A 23,809-nucleotide genomic window follows, 5' to 3' on the forward strand; every position below is an offset into this window, starting at 1 on the left:
ATTGACCATAGACAAAAAAAAGTAATTTTTTTAATGTCAAGGCCAATGAAAGTGACAGCGTGAGTTTTTTTGTTATTATTCTTCTTCTTCTTAATTTTGAAACAATGCAAAATTATGAGACTTCGAGCGTAAGTTAATTCCTTAATTTTAATAGCAAAATGAGGTAAAATAATGTTGGGACTTGGAATGCATTATCTGTACCATAGCATAGACTATAGAGTCACGTTTCGTTCCACGCATATTGATGTTAACATGTTGTAACAAAACAAACACAAACGCGTGTAATGAGCCGCATGTGTCAATCATCAATCAAAGCAAAATAAAAAGTGAGTGATTGATTTTTCAGGTTGTTTTTTTATTCTCCATTGTCAGACGTGAATTAATTCAAGTTAAGAGAGCAAATAGTCAGTGTTTACCAGCCCGTCTAATAGAAAACTTCATCTAGTCACTAATTTCTGTAAAAAGAATACAATGACCGCTTGTAGTGAAATCTTTGGAAAACTAGAAGAGTTCAAAACATCTGTTTCTGAATCACTACATGAAATTTCTGAACTCAATGCGACCTGCAAAGTTATGCTTGAAAAATACCTGAGGGACACGGCTTCTTTGGATCACCTTGCAGCTGTTAGAACACAGGCTGTAATAGACTACATGTATGAGCAAGTGAACATTGGAAACTGGAAGGAGGTAAAGCCTTATCTCAGGAAAACGATAACCATCGCGTCGTATATAAACCTGCTGGCTATCACGAAATCTTCTGAAAACGCGACCGAAAGCTTAGTCAAGGATCTGTTCAAGATCATTGACTTTGGCATACTGTTTGGATGCCCTGTAGATGGAAACCCTGATTTATTGCAAACATGCGCAACACTACTGAGTTCATTTAATTTGATCACACATGATCTGAGTGAAACTTCTAGTCTGAATCAAGGGACTGTAGAGGTTGATATCACAAAGTATAATGCACAACCAATAGAGGTGATAGATTGTCCTAGCATGGAGAACTTTTACAGAAACTACATACTAGCAGAAAAGCCAGTTATATTGAGGAACTGTATCAACCACTGGCCAGCGTTGAGTAAATGGCGAGATCAAAATTACTTCATAAAACTGGCTGGGGCCAGGACTGTTTCAATCGAAATTGGGCGTGATTATACAGAGAAAGATTGGACCCAAAAGCTGATGACAATTGAGGAATTCATTAAGGACTTTGTCTACCAAACAAATGGCCCCACAGGCTATCTGGCCCAATATCAGTTATTTGAGCAAATTCCAGAACTAAAGAAAGACATTGCAGAGCCTGAATACTGTAGCTTCGCTGACACTAATGAGGCAGTAGATATGATGGCGTGGTACGGACCCAAGGGCACAATTTCTCCACTGCACTACGACCACAAACGTAACTTGTTCACTCAAGTTGTTGGTGAAAAACAAGTATTCTTATTTTCTCCTCAAGACACAGAGAACTTGTATCCTCATGAACATGAGTTGCTACACAACACAGCACGAATAGACCCTCGATTCCCTGATTATGAAAAGTATCCTAAATACAAAGACGCTAAGGTATACTGTTGCGTGCTGCGTGCAGGACAGATGCTGTACATTCCTCCAAAATGGTGGCATTATGTGGAGTCACTATCAATAAGTTTCTCCGTAAGTTTCTGGTGGAAGTGAAACTGCAAGAAGTTTCCGTCAACTTGGTGACTTAGGATAAGCAGAAGAAAAGAGGTGTGTACATATTTTTAGTATATGAATAGATATTCTTATCAAAACATTTATTCTTATTGGACTATGCTACTTACACTCATCCTTATGTCTACAATTATCTTGGGTTTTATTAATAACTGATCTAATTAATTAATTAATGATCTAAGTCATACAATGAACTACCTAAATCTTAGTTTGTAATTGGGGTCAAAATAGTGAATATTGTCTTTTACAAATGTAGACAGAGGTAGTTTTATTCTTATATTATTTCTTTCGTAAGAAAATCAATAACAAAAATAATTTATTTGTATTCATTGTTCAATGCACGACCAATAAGCATTCTTCTGACTTCTGATGTGCCTGCACCAATTTCATACAGCTTGGCATCCCTGAGCAGTCTGCCGGTAGGATAGTCATTGATGTAGCCATTGCCACCTGAAAAACAATGATTAAGGGATTAATAAGCAATAAACATTTAAGATTGCACCTATATACCCTTTCATAACACAGTTCTTTCAAAGTTTTGTAGTAGAAGGCTATTGCTTTCTATAGGTATAATCAAAAATTTTATAGAGGCCCCGTAGCCTGATCCTTGTCAGTTGCCGACCTTGGAGCCAATACGGAATGCATGCGCATATAAATAAGAATGACGCGCATTTGGGATAACGAATTCATGCAGTTTGATACAAAACCCTTATCAACATAATTTTTATACAGCATCTCTGCGCAATAAACAGGATAATTTAAAATTTATTGACGTGTTTTTAATGCTAAAACTGTATTCTTTTCTTTATCAAATAGAAAAGTAGTAAACTGAGCTAGACAGTCGCCAGCAGATCAGCTTAAAACTACCTACTTAAGAAATTCAGTTCAGGGAATATTGACCTTTACCATAATATTCGTACGTTATTACTTGTAGGTACATCTCTTTATGATCGTATTTTAACTGACGATAAAAGCAGGTCTTTTTACATACAAAATCTGTCTATAATCATGGTGCATATTAGATCTACAGTTCGATCGCAAATTAGAACCAGGAAGGGTAATTAATCTTTACTTCTATACTAATCTATACTATCTATACTAATATTATATGCGAAAGTAACTCTGTCTGTCTTGCTTTCACGCCTAAACCACTGAGTTTGAGTCCCGGGAATGGACATAGGATAGTTTTTATCCCGGTTTTTGAGACAGGGACGCGCGCGATGAAGTTTTTCTGTGACAGACAAAATTCCACGCGGGCGAAGCCGCGGGCTGAAAGCTAGTCTGCTATAAAAATACCTAGTATCTGCACAGCATCTAGCGCCACTTGCGTTGCCTTCTCCGCGCAGTACAGGATGACTCCTGCGCAATCCTTGCTGTTGACGTGCCCCTCGTCGCATGCCCTCGCCACGTTGTACAGGTAGCTCCGGCACGCACTTAACGTCGTGTACATGTCCGCCATTTTACCCTGAAATTGTACATAATGACGGTTTAACATGGATAACTTAATAGCCCAACTAAGGCAATTTCAAACCGTTTTCAAACTGGTCGCGTCATGTGTGGTCTCTCAACGGAATCTATGACAGAAACTTATATGCAACTCAAAAGTAACTAGAAGTTGCAGTTTCGTTGCAATTGCGTTTCACCGTGTGTTCTGGGCCTTAGTGCTAGGGGCGTGGCATAGAGCTCGTAGGACTGATGGCCGGTGCGTCAGAAGTTCTCGAATGGCAACTACGGACCGGAATACATTGTAGGCAAGGCTTTCACTCGGTGGACTGACGATCTGGTAAGGGTCGCGTGATGCGACTAGATGTGGGAATGACCGGTCGATGTGGATATCCTTTGAAAAGTCCTGCAGCAGACGTCTTTTTCCACCCCACCCATTACCTACTTTAGAAGCTTTAGGTGGAGCAGTTGCAATGCCTAAAGCGACTGAGCCTGGTTTAAAATATTACCTAACTTTAAGAAATCACTCCTCTAATCCTAACTGATTAAAATACCAATCCACAGCAATATCTGTCCTTAACAATCTTCACGATATCTTTCTGGATTCACAAGTTTATTGGTCCAATAAAGAATTTTAAAAGGATTAATTAATCAAATGTGAAAAATTATCAAGTTGATATGCCTCATTTCAACTTGATACTTTTTTACTATTCAATTTAATTTTCACTATTAAATGGTCACAAACCTGTAGCAGCTGGAATTCCCCAATATTTTTCCCGAATTGTTTCCTAGTGTGAGCGTACTGGAATGCAGCGTCTATAGCCGCTTGCATTATCCCTACTGGTCCTCCAGCCAGCACCAACCGTTCCAGGTCTAAGCCCGACATGAGGACGTAGACTCCTTTGTTCACTTCGCCAAGAACGTTCTCTGCAGGCACCTGTAATATTAATTAATTTTCTTATAAGCATTTAAAAAAAGTTATAAGATATTTTGTGTATTTGGATGTGTTCAGAATGTTCAGATGTTATTTTTGTATGTCTTTCATTTATCCTAATCTATCAGGTCAAACAAGCAAAGACCCCGCGCTGTAGTTGCAATCACGAAACAATACCTCATTATTTCAGCCATAGGACGTCCACTGCTGAACATAGGCCTCCCCCAATGAGTTCCATAGCGGCTTGCATCCAGCGCCTTCCTGCGCCTGCTACCTTTATGAGGTCGTCGGTCCACCTTGTGGTTGGACGTCCTACGCTGCACTTTCCAGTACGTAGCCTCCATTCCAGAACCTTTCTGCCCAATCGGCCGTCAGTTCTACGTACTATGTGCCACTTCAGCTTGCTATGGGGCTACGTCATCGACTTTAGTTCGTTTACGGATCTCCTCATTTCTGATTCGATCTCGTAAACAAACACCGAGCATAGCTTCATATAGCACGCTGTGCAACTCTGAACTTATTTATAATCCTCGTTTCTGATTTCTGAGCCGTATATCACTCACTGGTAAACAATACCTACTCATGTGTTAGTAATCCTTACTTTACAGTCTTCAAAAACAAGCTCGCATGTGTTAGATCCCCGCATTCCCAATTTGTCCAGCTTTTGTGCTGTAGTGAAGCCAGGGAATCCTTTTTCTATCAGAAACGCTGTTATTCCGTGTTGTGGCTTACTTGCTAGGTCCGTTTTTGCATAAACCTGAAATCAATCAACAGCACGATGTTAGTAGACTTTTCTAAAGCATCATCATAATAATGTAACATCTGTCTGAGGATGTTAATTTTTAGTAACTTTTGAGTAGAAGTTTTATCAAAACTGCTGTGGTTTTTTGGTTTGAATGGTGATGATGATTCCTGTAAGTCTATAGAACCAACTGGGGAAAAAGTTCATGTGGTTCGATCGGTAAGACAAAGGCAGTAGGACCATGTATGTGGCCAAAGGGATTTTTTCTTACTAGGATAACGAACTATGATCACCATCTCACCACTCACTAGGATAGATCAGCTATTCTAGAAAGATTACATTATTTTACTTACCACCAAAACATCAGCATCGGGTCCGTTCGTAATCCAGAACTTGTTGCCATTTAGCACGTAGTAGTCCCCCTTCTTTTCGGCCCTGGTCTTCATGGAGACGACGTCGGATCCCGCTCCTGGTTCAGACATGGCTAGGGCTCCCATATGTTCTCCTGAGCATAACTAAAACGAAAAGAAAGGTCTTAAAATCCTTCGAGCATTATACAGCCAAGGCGCGTGAGACTAGAGATCTAATTTTGGGATCGATTTACTTCTGAATTTTAGCCTAACTTACCTTGGGTAAATATTTGCTTTTCTGTTCATGTGTCCCATTCCTATTAATTTGGTTAATGCACAAATTTGAATGTGCTCCGTACGACAAAGCGACACCGCCACTAGCTCTGAAAATTATTTTACAACATGTTCAAAATAGTGATTTACCAACATCGTTTTTCAGTCTTAGGGCTGAGTTTCACCACCTTAACTTAACCGTAACAAACGTCAAAAGTTTTTGAAACTTCATACAATAACACCGGTTAAAGTTATACTATTTACCGTTTAAGTTAATGTGGTGCAACTCAATCTTAGTACACGATAATCTCATATTTCAACTCTTGCTTGCGAAATGCGAATCTTTGTGTCTAAATATTGCCATGATTGTGTTAAACTTTGTAAAGAAAGCCTTCCCTCTTTTCAATGGAATTTCAAAAGTTTTACCTGGAGAGTTCCTCCATGATAACGCAGTGATCAGAATATTTGCCCCCAGTGCCGCCATAGTCGGGACTTGCTGTAATACCTACATGTAAACAGAAACCATTAAATGCGTGTGCTTAGGTACATACAGTGGGTCACAGTTCCAGCTGCCCATTTCCCTTTTTCTCTCTCTCTCATTAAATGGTGATTCTTTGCGATAGAACGAGACGACATGACCCGAAATGGGTTGCTAGAAGTTAGAACTGTGGTCCATTATTATGGGTGTAAGTAACGTGTAGCGATGTATTCATCGCTATGGAAAAAACAAGCCGAACTGCCAACCAAGGCTAAAATGGCGAATTTCGTGTCAGTGACAGGAAATGTTATGTTTTATTGTATTTCTAAAAATAAAAAGTGAAGCCGTGGTCTTTATTTTCTACTATAATTTTGCAATTGTTTGAATTACAAATACAAGTTTGTCAAAAATACTTCATTCTTCATTCTACCTTAGCTCAAATATCTAAACAACTGCTGAGAACTTCCATACAGCATTTAGATAGGTGCTAGTTTTTCTCGTCATATTCGCCTACCTACTACTTAATCGGCACAAATTCCTTTTAAAAGGAGATACCTATGCTGTCCCTAATTTCCTAGCTGTCTTCTCGAAGCCAATTGCCATAAGAATTCATTTATATTTTCATACTTAAGTAGACGAATAATAATTGTGCCCATGCAGTATTCATGGTCTTTAACTTACCTAATAAGCCCAACTGTCCTAGTTTCTTCCAGAAGTCCCGTAGTTCTGCAAAATTGTTCTGTTTGTCGATCTCGGATGCTTTTGGCGCCAATTCTTTCTGGGCGAAATCAAACACTACTTGTCGCAGCTGTAATATGAATCAAGTCGTAAGCACATCGTAAGTCTACACAGACACCATTTGTTGGGCACAATTGGTTCAGCTTTTTCTCTTTTTTTAAACTCTATCACAAGACTCCGGACGAGTCACACTGTTCTAAAGTATGGCTACACTCTCCCCGGAATTACAAATAACAGTCCAAGGATTGATATTATTTTATAACAAGCTGAAATCTTCGAGTAACAATATTATGCAAAATACATGTACCTACTTACACGAGTACCAGAAATTAAAATGTTTTTTGAAATTAAATAAGCAGCGCCAGTTGAGAAGTATTGTACCTAAGCATAGTCTGTATCCATACTCAAACATTTAAATCTTGACCCTTCAACTATGTAATTTCTTTTCCTTTTTTTACAAATTTTGAGTCAATAGATATGTAAATGCTATTTTTACAGAGATGTTTTGCAGCACTAAAATACTTCCTAATTTATTTTAATTACACAATAATAATCGTGTTTACTTAGCTTAATTTATGAAACGAGCGCCTCAAGATAATGTTGTAAGGAATGTTACATCAGTTTTTATCGAAGTCAACAAACAATAATGAGTGATTATCTCTTTAAAAATGAATTTATTAACCTGTTGCTGCTCGGAGGACAGTCCAAATACATGCTCGTCTATAGGATAGTGCGACATACATCGCAGACCGGTTCCCTTCGTACACTTAAGCAACTGCTTTGCCACTATGCCTACCGACATCTTGGATACGACCAGTCACGGAGCGATACAACTCGTCACTGACTCGATAAACACTATCAATGCATACTAATATAGCCATTTTCGTATTTTGTAGGCAATAGAGTCTATTATGGCGTGACGCACGCACTGTGTAGGCACACGACCTTACGATACTGATAAGAAATGTAGTCGCTATCATTATCATTCAGTCAGATTTTCGTTGTTATGTGAATTACGTACGATAATTAATGATTAAACTGATTATTTTTTTAATCAGATTCGTGGTGGGCGGGTGTGGAATTTCAAGAATATTATTAAATGAAAGTACATAGGTAATCAAAGTAAGGACTTTACCAAATCTAGTCTTTTTTCATAGACCTAAATCTTCATTAGGTAAAAAGACCATTGCTTAAATATAACCCCAGATTGTATCAAAGGCTTTAAAAAGGGGGACAACAGGGAAACATTCCCAACGGTGCACTGGCCTAACGGGTTGGGGAGGCCTGATGATCACATATTTGTCCCTTAGGACCCTTACGACATCCACTGACCCTTTGCTCTGACCAACCGAAACCACATCTCCAAAGCAAGGCTACAGTCAAATGTGTTGTTCCTAAATGAATTAATGTGTACTGAAAAATAAGTTTCTTCCATAACATCGGAAACTTTATTGTGACATATTTGCTTAATTTCAAAGCCTCATGTAAGTAGTTAGTAGATATTATGAGACTCGATTAATCTATTGTAAATCCCTTGTAAGTTGTTATACAACATCCGTCTTTTCTTTTAAATAAACAACTTGAAACAATCGAACTGCCTAAGGCGGGAAGCGAACCCACGACCTTTCGCTTGTTATCACAGAGTTGAAAGTATAAAAAGTTAAAAGTAAAGAGTATAAAAGTTGAAAAAAAGAACACTCGGTGCAGATGCATATCTTCCAACTGAGCTACTTAGACACTGGATGAACCCGTTCAAGTGTAATAAAATAGTTCAAATATCGTGTTATTATTATGGCCGCGTTTTCCTTAGACAGTTCGATTTTTTTCAAGTTGTTTATTTAAAATTGAGTTTTAGAAGCGACTCCAATCGCCAAGAAATTTTATTAATCCGTCCTTTCGTTGCTTGGAAGAAGTCAAGCCATCCACATATATTAACATATTAAATGAAACCACTCACTTATTGATTGTACATTATATTTATACATTCAAGTATAATACTTTGACTATTACATAGTTTTATAAGCACCTTCACTGATGTTACAACAATTTATATTAGACTTCTTAAAATTAACAATACATTTACAAGTACATAACTCTAACATAAAACATTATAAACTTATGTACCTCAGCTAACATAACATAAAATCATTACATAAATGTAGCGCATGTCCCAAACATCTATTTTGTCGTCTATTTTATATAATTTGAATTCTCCAAAACGGAATGTAAATATTATCTCTAATCTCAAGAAACAATAATTCTTAAGGAATGTGTAAATCAAGTAATAAAATAAACAATTTGTTAAAAATAAATATTGCACCAGATACAACAATAGGTCATAAATAAGTACCAAAATAAAATTTTCGTTGATTTCATAATTTACAATAAAATAACATGAATATTTACCTAAAAATAAAATCAATTTATAAGTCAAAGTTGGGTAAATCTTAAGGTAATTTAAGAATTTTCTATCTTTATAACTATTTTAATAAGCGAACATCAAACATGACATAATTCCAGAGAGGATTAATGTACTAACTCAATAGGGAAAAAGTGTATATAGAATAATTTTAAAGTGTAGTTCCCAAAAGTTAATGACTAGGAAATTTTGTAGAATCAAATGGCGCCTATTAAAATAGTTTCAGCTAAGACGGAATAATTATGGCTATAAATTAGTTGGTTTCCATCTTGGATTTTAGAGATTGGTAATATTCTGACAGGACTTTCCACGCGGTGGGCGCCATGAAGCCTTTTGGAGGTTCTTTGCCTGCTCTGGCAAGACCTGTGGAAAAAACATATCATCAATTGACAACTACCTAACTGTTCAGTGTTACTATTGTATGACAGCTCATGTTAAACGATGTGGCATCTTGAGTAGTGGCGAAAGGTGCTATTTTGCAACCAAATGCATAGTATGTTGTGCTGTTAAGAATATATGTTTACGAGGGGTGTTCAAAAGTAATGAGAATGGGATATTTCTAGCCATCACAAAAATCTGAAAAAAATTGGGCGGGTAGCTTAATTCTTCACTAGACAAAATTCATTTAAGTTCACCATTGCGTTTAAGAATTACATTCATCTGAACGCGACCAGTCGAATGATTTTCTTGACTCCAAAAAGTAATCTCGTACATAATAATAACAGATTGAGATACCAGCATTCCAGCATAGTAAAAAAAAGTCAAGGCAGTAATAATTTACGTAATAAAAAAAAATAACAGCTAATAATGGTTCTCTTTGTTTCAGGTGAAAAGTAGTGGTTTTACCTCGCATCCTAGTTCCAGATATGAAATCAAAGTCCTCCTTCCTCGTCGGGTCGAAGAAAGCCATCTTGCCGATTGAGGTGTCGTACGCCGCGACACGGAATGGAATTATCTGCGAAAAGAAATTCAATATTCAAGCACCATTCAACTATATGGCTCAAAAACTTAGGCCCATATTATGAAACGATTTCAAAGTTCGATTCAGTCAAGCATAGAGTCAGACTCAAGTCTGCAATTGGCGTCTTTGAGTGTCATTTCATTTCAATAATTCATAACACTTGAGCAAGCTCAGGCGATTGAGCGGCCCGGCAAAATGAACCGCCCATAAAAACATAAAAGCAGCTGATGTTAAATTGTGAATTGTCACTGTGATGACTTGACATGGTGCATGTCACTGTGACATTGTGGAAGGTCGAAAATGTTGTAGTTCATCTATATTGTGTTCTTTTGACACTGTAAAATTGTAGGTGAAAAATGTTATTTTAAATACACGTCGATTTAAAAATATTTTATGTTTTTCTACGAAAAAAAGAACTATACCTAATAAATGTTCCTATGTAGACAACTTGTGTTGAAGATATTTGCAAAAATCGATGTTACTTTGATGTCTGAAGTAACTAAAAACAAGGAAATTACGAAAAAAAAGAAAACAATATATTCTGGCTCAATCACTAATCTAGTATTATTTCTGGGATTTCGTTTAAGAAGCTATTGTAAAATAGAAATAATAGGCATTCAGCCATTAACATAATCATTGTAACATCTTACACAACAATATTTTCAGGCGCACTTGCCTGTTGTTAATTTTGACATTGTTCTTTGTAAAAAAAAACTAATAGTTAATATGACGTTATTCTTCACTATAGTCTTTTTCACCTAAGATGATCCGTATGACACTTCAAGGTTATCCATATTACGCATACTACATTATGCAGAATATTTTTGAAAAAATATTTGTATTTTATTAGCAATGTAATAAAAAAAAAACTAACTAGGTACATGTCTTTAAGTAAATAGTAAAATCTGAGTCTATTGATTATATTTTAATTAAATACGATGTAAAAATATTTTTTATTTAATGTACGCAATGTGTGAAACGGAATAGATTTAGTGCTGGGGTATTTGTTGTATAACAAAATCGATTATTTCCACGGTTCATTAATCGATTGCAGTGAATACTTAGTTATTAAAAACATCACAAAAATCAACTATATTTTTCGATTGTTGACTTTAATAAACGCATTGAAAATAAAGTAACTAATAGTTTTTAATTTATAGAAATAGAACCAGTACTTTTTAGGAATCGTTTTTTTTTAACACGAAGTCCATGGAGTTTGAATATTATCAATAAAAAATTGTTACAAAAATATTTGTAATTAAAAAAAACATGTTTTTTGTTAAATGACACCTATACAAAATATTTCTCTAAAAGTAGGTGAGTATTTCTCAAAAAAAATGTACGTAACGAAACGGTAGTAACGAAATAGTAAGGCCATAAGGCTTGTTATACATTGGCGAAATATTGTGAATGCTCTAAATTTATTCAATTCGAAATATTTTTAAGTATGCACCCAAATACGGGGTAATATTAAGGGGTTAGAAATAAGATAAGGGAGTAATCATTCATACTATTTTAATAAAATTATTTTTGTTCCATCATGTTTATCCATTTTGAGTCGATCTCTGTAAGCTTTTTGCCTTTTGGCATTGGTTTTTGGCGGCATTCCTAAAAAAACAAAAGAAGTAATCACATAAAAACGTAATCTAAATGATTTGATTATTTTTTGCTGGTGGCACTTCTGTAAAGCAGATAGTATCCAATCCTTTTGTTATTGACGCTCTATATTTTTTGAAATAAATTAAGTAGTGAATATTACTATGCTTAGTCAGGTAATAACAGTATACACTCAGCATTATGTTGTACTTTTTCGTAACGTAACGAAATTCGTAAAAAACGTAACGAAATATTAGACAAAATGAGATCAGAAACAAGTATTTTTTTGATAAAATTTGTTACAGCAAATATAAAAGCTTACTAAATGTTCGTACCACACGTATTACAAAAAATGGTTAAATGAAGACTTAACGTTCTATATAAAATCGCTGATTTTACTGCCTGTTACGAAAAAGTAATCCCACAAAACACACACGTTTTCACTAATTTTCGCGATAGATGTAATGGCGGAGACGTCAGGCCAACAGCCATTCAGAGTGCAGCTATTGTTGTCCGTGTAAAATAAATACGGAATTGTTCAGAAACCATGGGAAAGTAGAAATAAATCGTAACTAAAGAGTAAATAACGAAATAGTAAATGAGAGCGACTCATTTTGTTTTTTTGCTTTAAATTGCCAATTCATTATGACACCCCATAGAAAATCAATTTGATACAGAAACTGCGATTACTGTAGTGTAGAACGATAATACAAAGAAATTTACAATAATTTAGTTACGTATCGCATTTTATGAAACAAAAACACATGAAAAAGCTAGGGTGGCAAACAGGTTTTTGTATGAAAGGTAAAAAAGGACTATTTTTAAAATATCTAAATATTTGGTAATAAGTAGGATTATAGCTATAATTCTTCGTTATCTTAAAGATTAATATTCATCCTTCAAAATTGTGTGTGTTTTTTTTGTGTGATGATCTATAAATATAAAACTTTTGAACTGTTTCAAAGCACACTTTTTTTTTCAAAATGTACATTTTTTTTGAGAAATACTCAGGTAGGTTTTACTAACTCTTAGAAAAAATCGATAGATAAATCGCTATGGTTTAGTTATGTGACATCTCTATAACTTTCAAACTCGAAACGGCATCCGTTGTCTTGTCGGCCGTTTGGTGTAGTGGTTCGAAATGGACTACTATTCCGGAGGTAGCGGGTTCGATTCCCGCACAGTACAAACATTTGTGTGCATGAACATATTTGTTTGTATTGGACTGGGTGTTTTCTATGTATAATAAGTATGTATTTACAAAAAAAAAAGTATTTAAGTATGTTTATATCCGTTGTCTAGTACCCATAGTACAAGCTTTGCTTAGTTTGGGACTAGAAGCGCAGTGTAAAATGTCTAAGGATATTTATTTATTTATTCATACGAATCATCTTACGTGAAAAAGACTATAAATAGATGGTAATTTATGAGAAAAAAAATACAATTTGTATCCTCCTACACAATAAGAATTTGTGTAAGCTAAGATACAAAGCACAGAGTATAGTTCCAAAATACTGGACTGTCCTGTCGATGACATTGACAGTGGGGCGCCACCGTCAATACCGGATCGCTGGTTCAGATTTTTGCCATGTTGGAAACCATATAGTTGAACGATGGTAGCGCCCCCCTGTCATTGAGTTTGGTGGGACAGTTCAGCGTGGGTCATCTATAACATACTGTACTCTACATCGAGGAAAAAAAAGCCTAAAATTAAATACGATGTGCATAAGGTTTAGGTTCAAAGTAATAAACGTATCTACATACTCCTTTTAGGTGAACAGCTTGACAGCCCCACAACAATCGAACCATAAATAGCTATATTACCAATACTAGATAAGGTAATTATTATATTCCTCTATTTTTGTATGTTTAAGTAGGAAAAGACATTTACATGACTCCGCAATTTTGTTTTTATAAACCAAATATTAATATTAGTGTAAGTGATAAGTACTTATGTAATCTGAAATATAAAATGTGTATCGATGTATATTTGTCAATTCAATAAATTATGATTTTGAATCAGGTTTTTTATTATTTTATGTCAGCGTTGCATTCACGCTATAGGTGGTTGAAGCTAACATATTTTATAGGTACTCGCTCTGTAATATTTCATTGAATACACAACAAAATCGACACAACATGAGACATTCAAGTTCAAATATCCAATACACTACCATGCTCTTGTGAAATGTCTGCAAGTGAGACACAAAGCACTTGTCAATCCAACTATGCAAGATGTCAGTGCAGACATCGTATACAGATACAAATCTTTGCTTACGTTAATAGTCTCTACTCTCTTTGCGCGACCTATAAACTTACTGAACTCATTGTAAACGGTTCGACTAACTGCCTCGGTCATTTGCACACCGGAAAAGCAGATATAGACCTTCAAAGCATTAATAAAAACTTCTCTGACCTCAAGCTCTTTCAACCCGGACGCCATTTTGAGCAAATGGAACCGTCACGCGGGTCGTAGAGATCTCCGGCCGCGACGGGAAGCGGCAGGGCGGCGGGAAACGCCCCACTACTTAATAGCTACAATCCCTTCACACAGGTCTATTTCTAGACCCCTTACCACGCCATTATTTTGCGTATTGGGACGGCAGACTAATGTCCGTTTTCACCATCAATCCCTATTTTTAAATGACTCCCATAGTATTAATTTTGTTGTCATAGGGGTCACGTAAAGATTACGGATTGATGGTGAAAACGGGCATAATTTTCCTGCGGTGAATAGGTCACTGACCTCAAGCTCGTTCAGGCCGGGCGCCATCTTGAGCAGCATGGCCCCGTGGCGCGGGTCGTAGAGGTCCCCGGGCGCGCCGGGGTGCGGCAGGCCGGCGGGAAACGCCCCACTACGTAATAGCTAAAGCTCGATCCATGAGCACGTAGAATTTTGTCTAATGACCCCTAGCTACCCATCATTATCGCTCGCGCGTAATTATATTGCTGTCGCGACTGCGACTGGCACCCGCAGTGAGTGTGCGAGCGCGATAGCAACATAGTTACGCGCGAGCGATAAAGATGAGTAGCTTGGGGTCATTGGACAAAATTCTACGTGCTCACGGACCAGACTTTACAATCTCTTCACACAGGTCTATTTCTAGATCCCTTACCACGCCAGTCTTTGCGTATTAGGACGGCAGACTAATTTTCCTGCGGTGAATAGGTCACTGACCTCAAGCTCGTTCAGGCCGGGCGCCATCTTGAGCAGCATGGCCCCGTGGCGCGGGTCGTAGAGGTCCCCGGGCGCGCCGGGGTGCGGCAGGCCGGCGGGGTCGCGGCCCACTATGTAGTAGTTACAATCCCGAAAAACAACTACTAGCACGCTTGCCGTCCCAGTGTTTAGCGCAGCGCGAATGGCACTGACATCTGACACTCAAAAGAAGTAATTTAACCCAGGTGCCATCCATCTTGAGTGCCATAGTCCCGTGGCGCGAGTTTAAGCTTTAGTGTTTTGCGTAGCAGGAATAATGTTGACATTAAATGCACCAAGAGTCCGTTGCGTGCGTCTCAAGCAGCGAAAAGGCAGACGTTTGCCTTCAACAAAGCATTTTCCTGTAATAAAACACAGCCTACTCACCTCATTTGTTCGTTCAACCCGGGCGCCACTCGAGCACTCCCTGTAGCGCGGGCTTTGGGCAACGGAAAAGCAGACGTTGACATTCACAGCAGTGATAAAAGTTAAAGCACTGACCTCAAGCTCGTTCAGGCCGGGCGCCATCTTGAGCACCATAGCTCCGTAGCGGGGTCGTAGAGGTCCCCGGGCGCGGCAGGCCGGCGAGAAACGCCCCACTACTTAATAGCTACAATCCCTTCACACAGGTCTATTTCTAGATCCCTTACCGCCCTTGTATTTTGCGTATTGGGACGGCAGACTAATGCCCGTTTTCACCATCAATCCCTAAGTTTTAAGTGACCCCTATGGTAACACATAGTATGAATATTGTAAGGGTCACTTAAAAATTACGGATTGATGGTGAAAACGGGCATAATTTTCCTGCGGTGAATAGGTCACTGACCTCAAGATCGTTCAGGCCGGGCGCCATCTTGAGCAGCATGGCCCCGTGGCGCGGGTCGTAGAGGTCCCCGGGAGCGCCTGGGTGCGGCACGCCGGCGGGAAACGCCCCACTACGTAATAGCTAAAGCTCGATCGTGCTCACGGACCAGACTTTACAATCCCTTCCCACAGGTATATTTCTAGACCCCTTACCGCCCCAGTCTTTTGCGTATTGGGACGGCAGACTAATTTTCCTGCGGTGAATAGGTCACTGACCTCAAGCTCGTTCAGGCCGGGCGCCATCTTGAGCACCATGGCGCCGTGGCGCGGGTCGTAGAGGTCCCCGGGCGCGCCGGGGTGCGGCAGGCCGGCGGGAAACGCCCCACTACGTAATAGCTAAAGCTCGATCCGTGAGCACGTAGAATTTTGTCTAATGACCCCTAGCTACCCATCCTTATCGCTCGCGCGTAATTATATTGCTGTCGCGACTGCGACTGGCACCCGCAGTGAGTGTGCGAGCGCGATAGCAACATAGTTACGCGCGAGCGATAAAGATGAGTAGCTTGGGGTCATTGGACAAAATTCTACGTGCTCACGGACCAGACTTTACAATCCCTTCACACAGGTCTATTTCTAGACCCCTTACAGCCCCAGTATTTTGCGTATTGGGACGGCAGACTAATTTTCCTGCGGTGAATAGCTCACTGACCTCAAGCTCGTTCAGGCCGGGCGCCATCTTGAGCAGCATGGCCCCGTGGCGCGGGTCGTAGAGGTCCCCGGGCGCGCCGGGGTGCGGCAGGCCGGCGGGGTCGCGGCCCACTATGTAGTGGTTACAATCCCGAAAAACAACTACTAGCACGCTTGCCGTCCCAGTGTTTAGCGCAGCGCGAATGGCATTGACATCTGACACTCAAAATCACAGGTACCATCCATCTTGAGTGCCATAGTCCCGTGGCGCGCGTTTAAGCTTCACGTCTCAGTGTTTTGCGTAGCAGGAATGATGTTGACATTCAATGCACCAAGAGTCCGTTGCGTGCGTTTCAAGCAGCGAAAAGCTACAACCCCTTCCCACAGACCCCTTGCCGCCCCAGTCTTTTGCATATTAGGAGGGCAGACTAATTTTCCTGCGGTGAAAAGCTCACTGACCTCAAGCTCGTTCAGGCCGGGCGCCATCTTGAGCAGCATGGCCCCGTGGCGCGGGTCGTAGAGGTCCCCGGGCGCGCCGGGGTGCGGCAGGCCGGCGGGGTCGCGGCCCACTATGTAGTGGTTGGCGCCCGCGTTCATGCGGCATTTGGCGTGCCATTGCACCTGGGGACAAGGGGTTAAAAATTAATAAAATTCAATAAAAACACAAATACCCGTATCGTAAAATCTTTCAACAATTAAAATTCTAAATCACGTAGGAGAGAGCAACGCGTAAACCGATAGCACCGCGCTCTCTGAAATTCAAAATGACAGAAATTAAAAAAAAAATTAAAAAAATACCCGTATTATGGACAAGAATAGCTGAAAATAGAACAGCCTCTTAGAGGATGAATGCTGTTGCATCCCAATCTTCACATTTCACACAGCGTCACATTTTTCATTTTGATACAAGCGACCGAAACCAGGCATCTAATTACTTGACATAGGTCTCATTCTCGCACGCGAACTGAGGTCCGGTTTCCACGGAGTCGGAGCGGAGTAGACAAGTTTTTTGAATAACTAATCAGATTCAATTATTTGCTCATCTCCACTCCGCTCTGCTTCGGTGGAAATAGATCGAGCGAAGAAGTGTCGGGCGCACTTGTTTTTCTATAGAATTTGATAGCGGCGACTCTCGTCTCCGCACCGCTCCGCTCTTATTTGGTGGAAATAGCCTGCCAGCTTCGCCGCAGATCTCTCGTTTCCGCACCGCTCCGCCTTGATGGAAACTAAGCCTTATGCTTATACATTGTTTAGGGTTAAGTAATGATCGCGGTCACCTGTATCGTTCGCATGACTGTGTCACGGTGCGAACCGCCGCCTTTAAGAGTTGATCCGTTTATCCACCATTTTGAATAAACACGGGCGCCCGCAGTGAGTGTGCGAGCGCGACAGCCACATAATTCCGCGCGAGCGATAAGGATTGGTAGCCTGGGGTCATTGGACAAAATTCTACGTGCTCGCAGACCAGACTGTAGCCATAACAACAATGTCAAGAGCATGCGTTCCAGCAGTTAAAGGTAAAATGGTCAGTTCCTCTGTGGTTGGGGGTTCCGGGTGAAGCTCGCTTCCTTCTTCCTACTACCTTCGGCCTGATCATCACTTTCCATCAAATGAGATACATACAGTCTCTTAAAGCTTCCACAGACCAAACGAGGGTCAGAAGCAGTGCGGGTCAGTTGCAGCGCGGCTGAGGCACACTGAAAGCAGCGCAGTTTCAAAGCAGTTGCAACGCGGGCGGTTGTCAAAAATTTAAATATTCGAGAACCGCTTTCAACGCGCTGCTACCGCCCTGCGTCCGGTGTGTCATGCTAATATGGCCGCCATAGTAATACAACAGCGCGGGCCCGCGTTCGCGCCGCTTCTGTCCCGCTCCCGCGCCGCCTCGTTTGTATTTCAGCAGTTGCAGTGCGGCGCGGTTGGAGCGCGGGCCCGCGTTCATATTTGGTGTGACACACTTCAAAGAGTTTCTTGTATTACAACTTGCGCGGGCCCGCATTCAAACTGCGCTGCTACTGCCCCGCGTTTGGTCTGCCTTTAAAGCTTTTAAAGTAAACGGATATTACCTCAGTAGGACCGGCATACATCATGGGCGAGGGGAAGATGGCGAGCACGGTGGCGCGCGGATCCAAAACGTTCTCCGCGAGCACGGCCTTGTGCTGGCTGATGCGGACTTCTAACGGCACGTCGTCGTCCTTGGTCCAGCCGCCTGGGGAAACAAATTATGTTTGTTAGGATTATGCCCGTTTTCACCATCAATCCCTAATTTTTAAGTAACCCCTATGAAAACAAAATTCCTATTATGTGTTACTATAGGCGTCCCAAATTAGGGATTGATTGGTGAAAACGGGCACTACTGTTACATTTTTGAGGTGGGGAAAGTGAGGGAACATTTAACGACAGCGCATACTGGGCGAGAAATCGTGGCGACAGACGCGGCCACAAAACGCGCGCGAGTGTCATATCATATATTAGCTGACGTCACGACTTCGCGACATGTCGCGACGACAAGCTATATGAAAGAAAAGAAAAAGAAAACAATATAACTTTTTAAAAAAATAAAACCGACTTCAAATGCGTGAACACAAAAAAAACTAAAAATTAAAAATATTGCGTATAAAAAAGTTCATCCCCAATTTTCCACCCTTGGGGGTGAAATATTTTCTTCAAATTCGCATGAAACCACCCTTTTGATAATACCTATTCAACAAAAAAATAATCGTTCAAATTGATTTATAATCGGCGGAGATATTGCGTATAAAAAAGTTCATCCCCAATTTTCCACCCTTGGGGGTTGTTTTTTCTATTATTAAATTTAAATGGGACCACCCTTGAGGTATTACCTATACGCCGAAAAAAGATTTGTTCAAATCGGTTCATAATTTGGCGGAGTTATCGCGTAACAAACATAGAAAAAAAAAACATACGGGTCGAATTGAGAACCTCCTCCTTTTTTGAAGTCGGTTGAAAATGAGACGTGTCAAATACCGACAGTTTTAATAGTTGACATAATTTTACTTGGCACTGGCTAAATAGCACGGAATGCACCACACAAAGCCATCATCTACCAAAAAAAGTTTGACATTTAGATTGCCTATTCATGAAAAAAGTCGTAAAACAGGTCTTTACCAAAACCATACTCACCAAGAGGGTGCAACAGCAATACGGGTTTTTTGAATCCTCGCTCGACGAGTTGGCGGTGTGTATCTTGCATGAGCAAAGCGTGACCGTTATGGATGGGATTCCTTAGCTGGAATAAAAAAATAAACATTATAACCAGTTCATTTCGTTCTCACTGCAAGAGGTTAGGTTTGATCAGCGGTCAAGTTTAGATCCTGGCTTCACAGGAGGTGCAGTGGCGAGTGAGAAATAGTCCCGTATCTTCAAGACAAAGACTAGGGTTAATGAGAAGAGGAAATGTCAAGCACAAAGTTAAGGGAGACGGATAGGAAAGAAAGAGAAAGTTAAAATGTAATTTTATTTGAAACAAAATACGAGTAGTATCGTTACGCGCCGTGGTAAGGTTACTATGAAAACACGCAAGCACGTTAAAATTTCTCTTAATCAAGTAAGTGGAAGCGAAAGTAGAACGGGGTTTTATTTATAGGGTACCAAAAAAATAGGTATGTTTCCTGGGTAAAAAAGCAAGACTTTTAATTAGTCCGTCAGTTAGCTTATCAAAAACTAATCGACACATATTTTTCACTTTTTAAAACTAATGAAAATGTAAAAAGATAAGCGTGCCAAAGTTCTAAAGAAAAGGCCCGTGACTTCAGTGAGTGCGTAAAAGTGCAGCACTTTGTGACGTCGCGCGGAACTTCAACGCACTATACTTTGTAATTATTTGTTTGATTGACAATTAAAAATATACGTGTCCAATATTTTTTTATATTAAAATTGACGGACTAAAAATTTTAGGAAACTAGCCTATTGCGGAACTTTCGCAATGTGAGATGGCACGGGAATCAGCTCATCAACCGTAACCGTAAAAGGTCTCCGATTTTTGGAAATTCAGACGCTACTCACTTGGAAGGCGAACACAACGTCAGCCCCAAGTTCCTTGAACTTCAACCGCAGCTTCGTCGACGACGACCAGTCGCCTAACTCCTCGATCGTTAGAGTGGCCTGTCTCCATCTTATCATCATCATCATCATTTCAGCCACAGGACGTCCACTGCTGAACATAGGCCAATGATTTCCAGATGGTCGATTAGTAGCGGACTGCATCCAGCGCCTTACTGCTACCTTTATGAGATCCTCTGTTCACCTTGTGGGTGGGTGTCTTACGCTGTGCTTGCCTCCACCCCAGAACCTTGCTGTCTCCATCTGTCCCCTCATAGCTACTCACTTGGAAGGCGAACACAGCGTCAGCGCCAAGTTCCTTGAACTTCAGCCGCAGCTCCGTCGACGACGACCAGTCGCCTAACTCCTCGATCGTTAGAGTGGCCTGTCTCCATCTTATCATCATCATCATTTAGCCACAGGATATCCTGTGTTGAACATAGGCCCCCCAACGATTTCCAGATGGCCGGTTGGTTGGCCTGCATCCAGCGCCTTACTGCTGCCTTTATGAGGTCGTCTGTCCACCTTGAGGCAAACGTCCTACGCTGCGCTTGCCGGTATATGGCCTTCACTCCAGAACCTTGCTGTCTCCATCTGTCCCCTCATAGCTACTCACTTGGAAGGCGAACACGGCGTCAGCGCCAAGTTCCTTGAACTTCTGCCGCAGTTCGTTCGGCGTGAGCCGGTACGAGTCCAGCCCGTCGTTCCAGCATATACAATCAGACTTCCTGAGTGATGCCTACTAGACAGTCGCGTAGATCTTCTACACGGCAAATGCAGCAGTGGGGACAGTTCCTTAACTACAGGACCACGGAGAAATACTCTGGAAATTCAAAGCTACTCACTTGGAAGGCGAACACAGCGTCAGCCCCAAGTTCCTTGAACTTCAGCCGCAGTTCGTTGGGCGTGAGCCGGTACGAGTCCAGCCCGTCGTTCCAGCGGACGCGCTCGAACACTTCCAAGTTGCCGCCTACCAGCCAGTCGCCTGACTCCTCGATCATCAAATGACCTGCCTTCCTCTTCATCATCATTTCAGCCACAGGACGTCCACTGCTGAACATAGGCCAATGATTTCCAGATGGTCGATTAGTAGCGGCCTGCATCCAGCGCCTTACTGCTACCTTTATGAGGTCATCTGTCCACCTTAAGGGTGGGTGTCTTACGCTGCGCTTGCCTCCACTCCAGAAACTTGCTGTCTCCATATGTCCCCTCATAGCTACTCACTTGGAAGGCGAACACAGCGTCAGCCCCAAGTTCCTTGAACTTCTGCCGCAGTTCGTTGGGCGTGAGCCGGTACGAGTCCAGCCCGTCGTTCCAGCGGACGCGCTCGAACACTTCCAAGTTGCCGCCTACCAGCCAGTCGCCGGATTCCTCGATCATCTGAAAGATAAAAAAAGCTGGTAAATGATAAGACACGTGGAGATAGGAAGATCGCCCGGAAGATAAAATCAGAGGTTGTTTTGAGATGATGGAGGGAGACTACATATCAGTCCCTCCCTCCCTATTTTCGCTTGTGGCTGAGTTATCGTGCGAGATTTGACTAGAAAAGAAATTCAAGATACTTTTTTTTTTAATCTAGCTACATTTGCTGCTGCATTATGTACTCCAGATTTTATATGGAACATGTGGATAGAAGTCCAGTGCCCGCAACACGGCTATACAATATAAACCTTACGCATCTTGGCATAAGAGTGTCCAGTGTGGTAGATGCCGAACTGTCTCGAGCATCGTTCCACCTTCCTGTGCGGGTAGAACTCTGACGCCCTCAACACAGCTACGGCTTTCTAACATTTAGCCGTTGCAATATAACCCTTACGCACCTTGATATAAGGGTGCCCTGTGTGGTAGATACCAAACTGCCTCGAGCATCGTTCCACCTTCCTATGCGGGTAGAACTCTGGTGCCCTCAATACCGCCACAGCCTTTCCTCCATGCACGAGAGCGACTGCTGACGCGCCTGTTAAACGCTCCTTGACCTCTGAGGTCACTGGGAGGACCACTGGCACTGATTGGTTGACGAGGGAACCGTCTGGGAGGGTCAGGCAGTTGGAGTGGAGAGCCTGAAAAATACAAGATGTTGTAATGTTTTTTGTAAACAATAAAAATTTGTTTAATATGCAATCGCCGGCTGATGACAAATGGACCGACTCATAAATACGAAGTTTTTAAATTGTGTATGAAATATACCTACTCAACATCAAATAAACCGCACCTTCCGCGACGCGAACTTTAACGATTTTCTTTTGACACAATCATGGTGCCCCAACAATATTGGTGTTATTTGAAAACCCAATAAATTTCCTTAAAGAAAAACACATTTAATTTCTTAATAAATGATTAACATATACCATAAATGTGACTTGAAAAAATACCTCACTTTGGGCCCACCTATGGGATCAATTAGAACAATTTTTATGGTTATACAACCAAATAATGATCTCACGTGTCCTCTTTAACAGATGGACAGCGATTAATCCCAACTTAAAAGTTTTCTAGCCATAAAAGTTGGCTTTAGCGTAACTACCTATTTTTTGAAGAAGTGACTCTGGATCCTTCTAAAGACACATATTTGGGGTAAAAACCTTTCCTTTAATGAAATGAAGGTTAGAACTAGGCTTTTAAATGGTGTCAATATTGGTGGGAAGTGGGGTTACATACGTTTGAAAATGCTTGTCGCGGGAGGTGCGATTTATTTTATGTCGAGTGTATATCTGTCTCATTATTTATTTACCAATCGGTTAGTGGACATTGAAAAATAGAACTTACAGTGGCTTCAACATTTCCATACTATGGCGTAAACTTATAAAATGTATCCTTGCCTTGTGGTGTAAGATGCCTTATGGAATCGTAAAAACGTTTCTTTATTTTCTTAATGAGTATGTAATTATCTGTACTGATACATCAATAATTTAGTCATTTCTTAGACGATTTTAATCTTCAGGTAATGCGTAAATGCAATTGTTAAATTTGAACTCTCAATGTTAATAATTATTGTATTATGTAAACTCATAATAATTATTTATCTTATCCACAGTACAATGCTATAACACTATCCATTGTCACCCAAATACCCATATATCAACGCGGTAATCTCCGTTTGAGTTAGAAAACAATCGAGACTAATCTTATCCGATTATCTTATTTTTACGACTGATGATAACTCACTTGCAAATACTCGTGCTCTCTCATGAAACCTTTGAGTGGGTACGCCCATCCCTCTGATAACACCTGGAAAAGCAAATAAATAGATACAATAAATACGTAATAAGTACAATAAAATAATTCCTAGATAAAGCTATCAGATCATGTTCTCACAAAACCAACTGTTTCGTTGATACCGACAATCTGTCAGGAAAAACAATTGAATAATTTACTATGCAATAAAATAATGCATCGACCTTAAACTGTCATGGTTATCAGATATAATGTGATAAATA

The 23,809-nt window shown here is 40.4% G+C and overlaps 3 protein-coding genes across 6 annotated transcripts in view; 1 reads left to right on the forward strand and 2 right to left on the reverse strand.

Moving 5' to 3' along the window:
- The first annotated feature begins 287 nt into the window (after window positions 1–287).
- JMJD5 (Jumonji domain containing 5) lies at window positions 288–10,729 on the forward strand. The gene is made up of 2 exons (XM_028303098.1): window positions 288–1,728; window positions 9,896–10,729. Exon 1 carries the CDS (start codon window positions 472–474, stop codon window positions 1,672–1,674), a length of 1,203 nt encoding a protein of 400 aa, XP_028158899.1. The 5' UTR covers window positions 288–471; the 3' UTR covers window positions 1,675–1,728; window positions 9,896–10,729.
- Window positions 1,995–7,499, reverse strand: Ivd (isovaleryl coenzyme A dehydrogenase). The gene is made up of 9 exons (XM_028303097.1): window positions 7,333–7,499; window positions 6,594–6,720; window positions 5,861–5,939; window positions 5,439–5,544; window positions 5,165–5,326; window positions 4,671–4,826; window positions 3,881–4,072; window positions 2,989–3,157; window positions 1,995–2,142 (listed from the first exon to the last, which is right to left on the reverse strand). The coding sequence occupies exons 1-9, from the start codon at window positions 7,450–7,452 to the stop codon at window positions 2,009–2,011; spliced, it is 1,245 nt and encodes a 414-aa protein (XP_028158898.1). The 5' UTR covers window positions 7,453–7,499; the 3' UTR covers window positions 1,995–2,008.
- The window catches only part of Papss (3'-phosphoadenosine 5'-phosphosulfate synthase), a 38,573-nt gene continuing 23,427 nt past the window's right edge, over window positions 8,664–23,809 (reverse strand). For 2 of the 4 annotated variants that reach the window (XM_028303095.1, XM_028303093.1), the window contains exons 7-14: window positions 23,538–23,600; window positions 22,193–22,432; window positions 21,597–21,752; window positions 19,455–19,560; window positions 18,377–18,519; window positions 16,773–16,934; window positions 9,916–10,024; window positions 8,664–9,432 (exon numbers count right to left, since the gene is read on the reverse strand). In XM_028303095.1, coding sequence (XP_028158896.1) covers window positions 9,323–9,432; window positions 9,916–10,024; window positions 16,773–16,934; window positions 18,377–18,519; window positions 19,455–19,560; window positions 21,597–21,752; window positions 22,193–22,432; window positions 23,538–23,600 — 1,089 coding nt within the window. In that variant the 3' untranslated portion in view covers window positions 8,664–9,322. Of the gene's footprint in view, window positions 9,433–9,915; window positions 10,025–16,209; window positions 16,450–16,772; window positions 16,935–18,376; window positions 18,520–19,454; window positions 19,561–21,217; window positions 21,374–21,596; window positions 21,753–22,192; window positions 22,433–23,537; window positions 23,601–23,809 lie in introns of those variants that run through there. The other 2 variants (XM_028303094.1, XM_028303096.1) reach the window with 2 other exon arrangements.

Source organism: Ostrinia furnacalis, unplaced genomic scaffold (assembly GCF_004193835.3).
Source record: "Ostrinia furnacalis isolate ACB-3 unplaced genomic scaffold, ASM419383v2 OfSCF1172, whole genome shotgun sequence".
NCBI classification, from domain to species: domain Eukaryota; kingdom Metazoa; phylum Arthropoda; class Insecta; order Lepidoptera; family Crambidae; genus Ostrinia; species Ostrinia furnacalis.

What these genes read in the sequence shown, in the direction of transcription:
- JMJD5 (XM_028303098.1), top strand. Translation starts at nt 472, where the DNA reads ATGACCGCTTGTAGTGAAATCTTTGGAAAACTAGAAGAGTTCAAAACA.
- Ivd (XM_028303097.1), bottom strand. Translation starts at nt 7,452, where the DNA reads ATGTCGGTAGGCATAGTGGCAAAGCAGTTGCTTAAGTGTACGAAGGGA. An exon ending in AAAGCAAATATTTACCCAAG is followed by an intron (nt 5,327 to 5,438) that starts GTAAGTTAGGCT and finishes TTTTCGTTTTAG; the next exon opens with TTATGCTCAGGAGAACATAT. An exon ending in GGGAATTCCAGCTGCTACAG is followed by an intron (nt 3,158 to 3,880) that starts GTTTGTGACCAT and finishes GTACAATTTCAG; the next exon opens with GGTAAAATGGCGGACATGTA.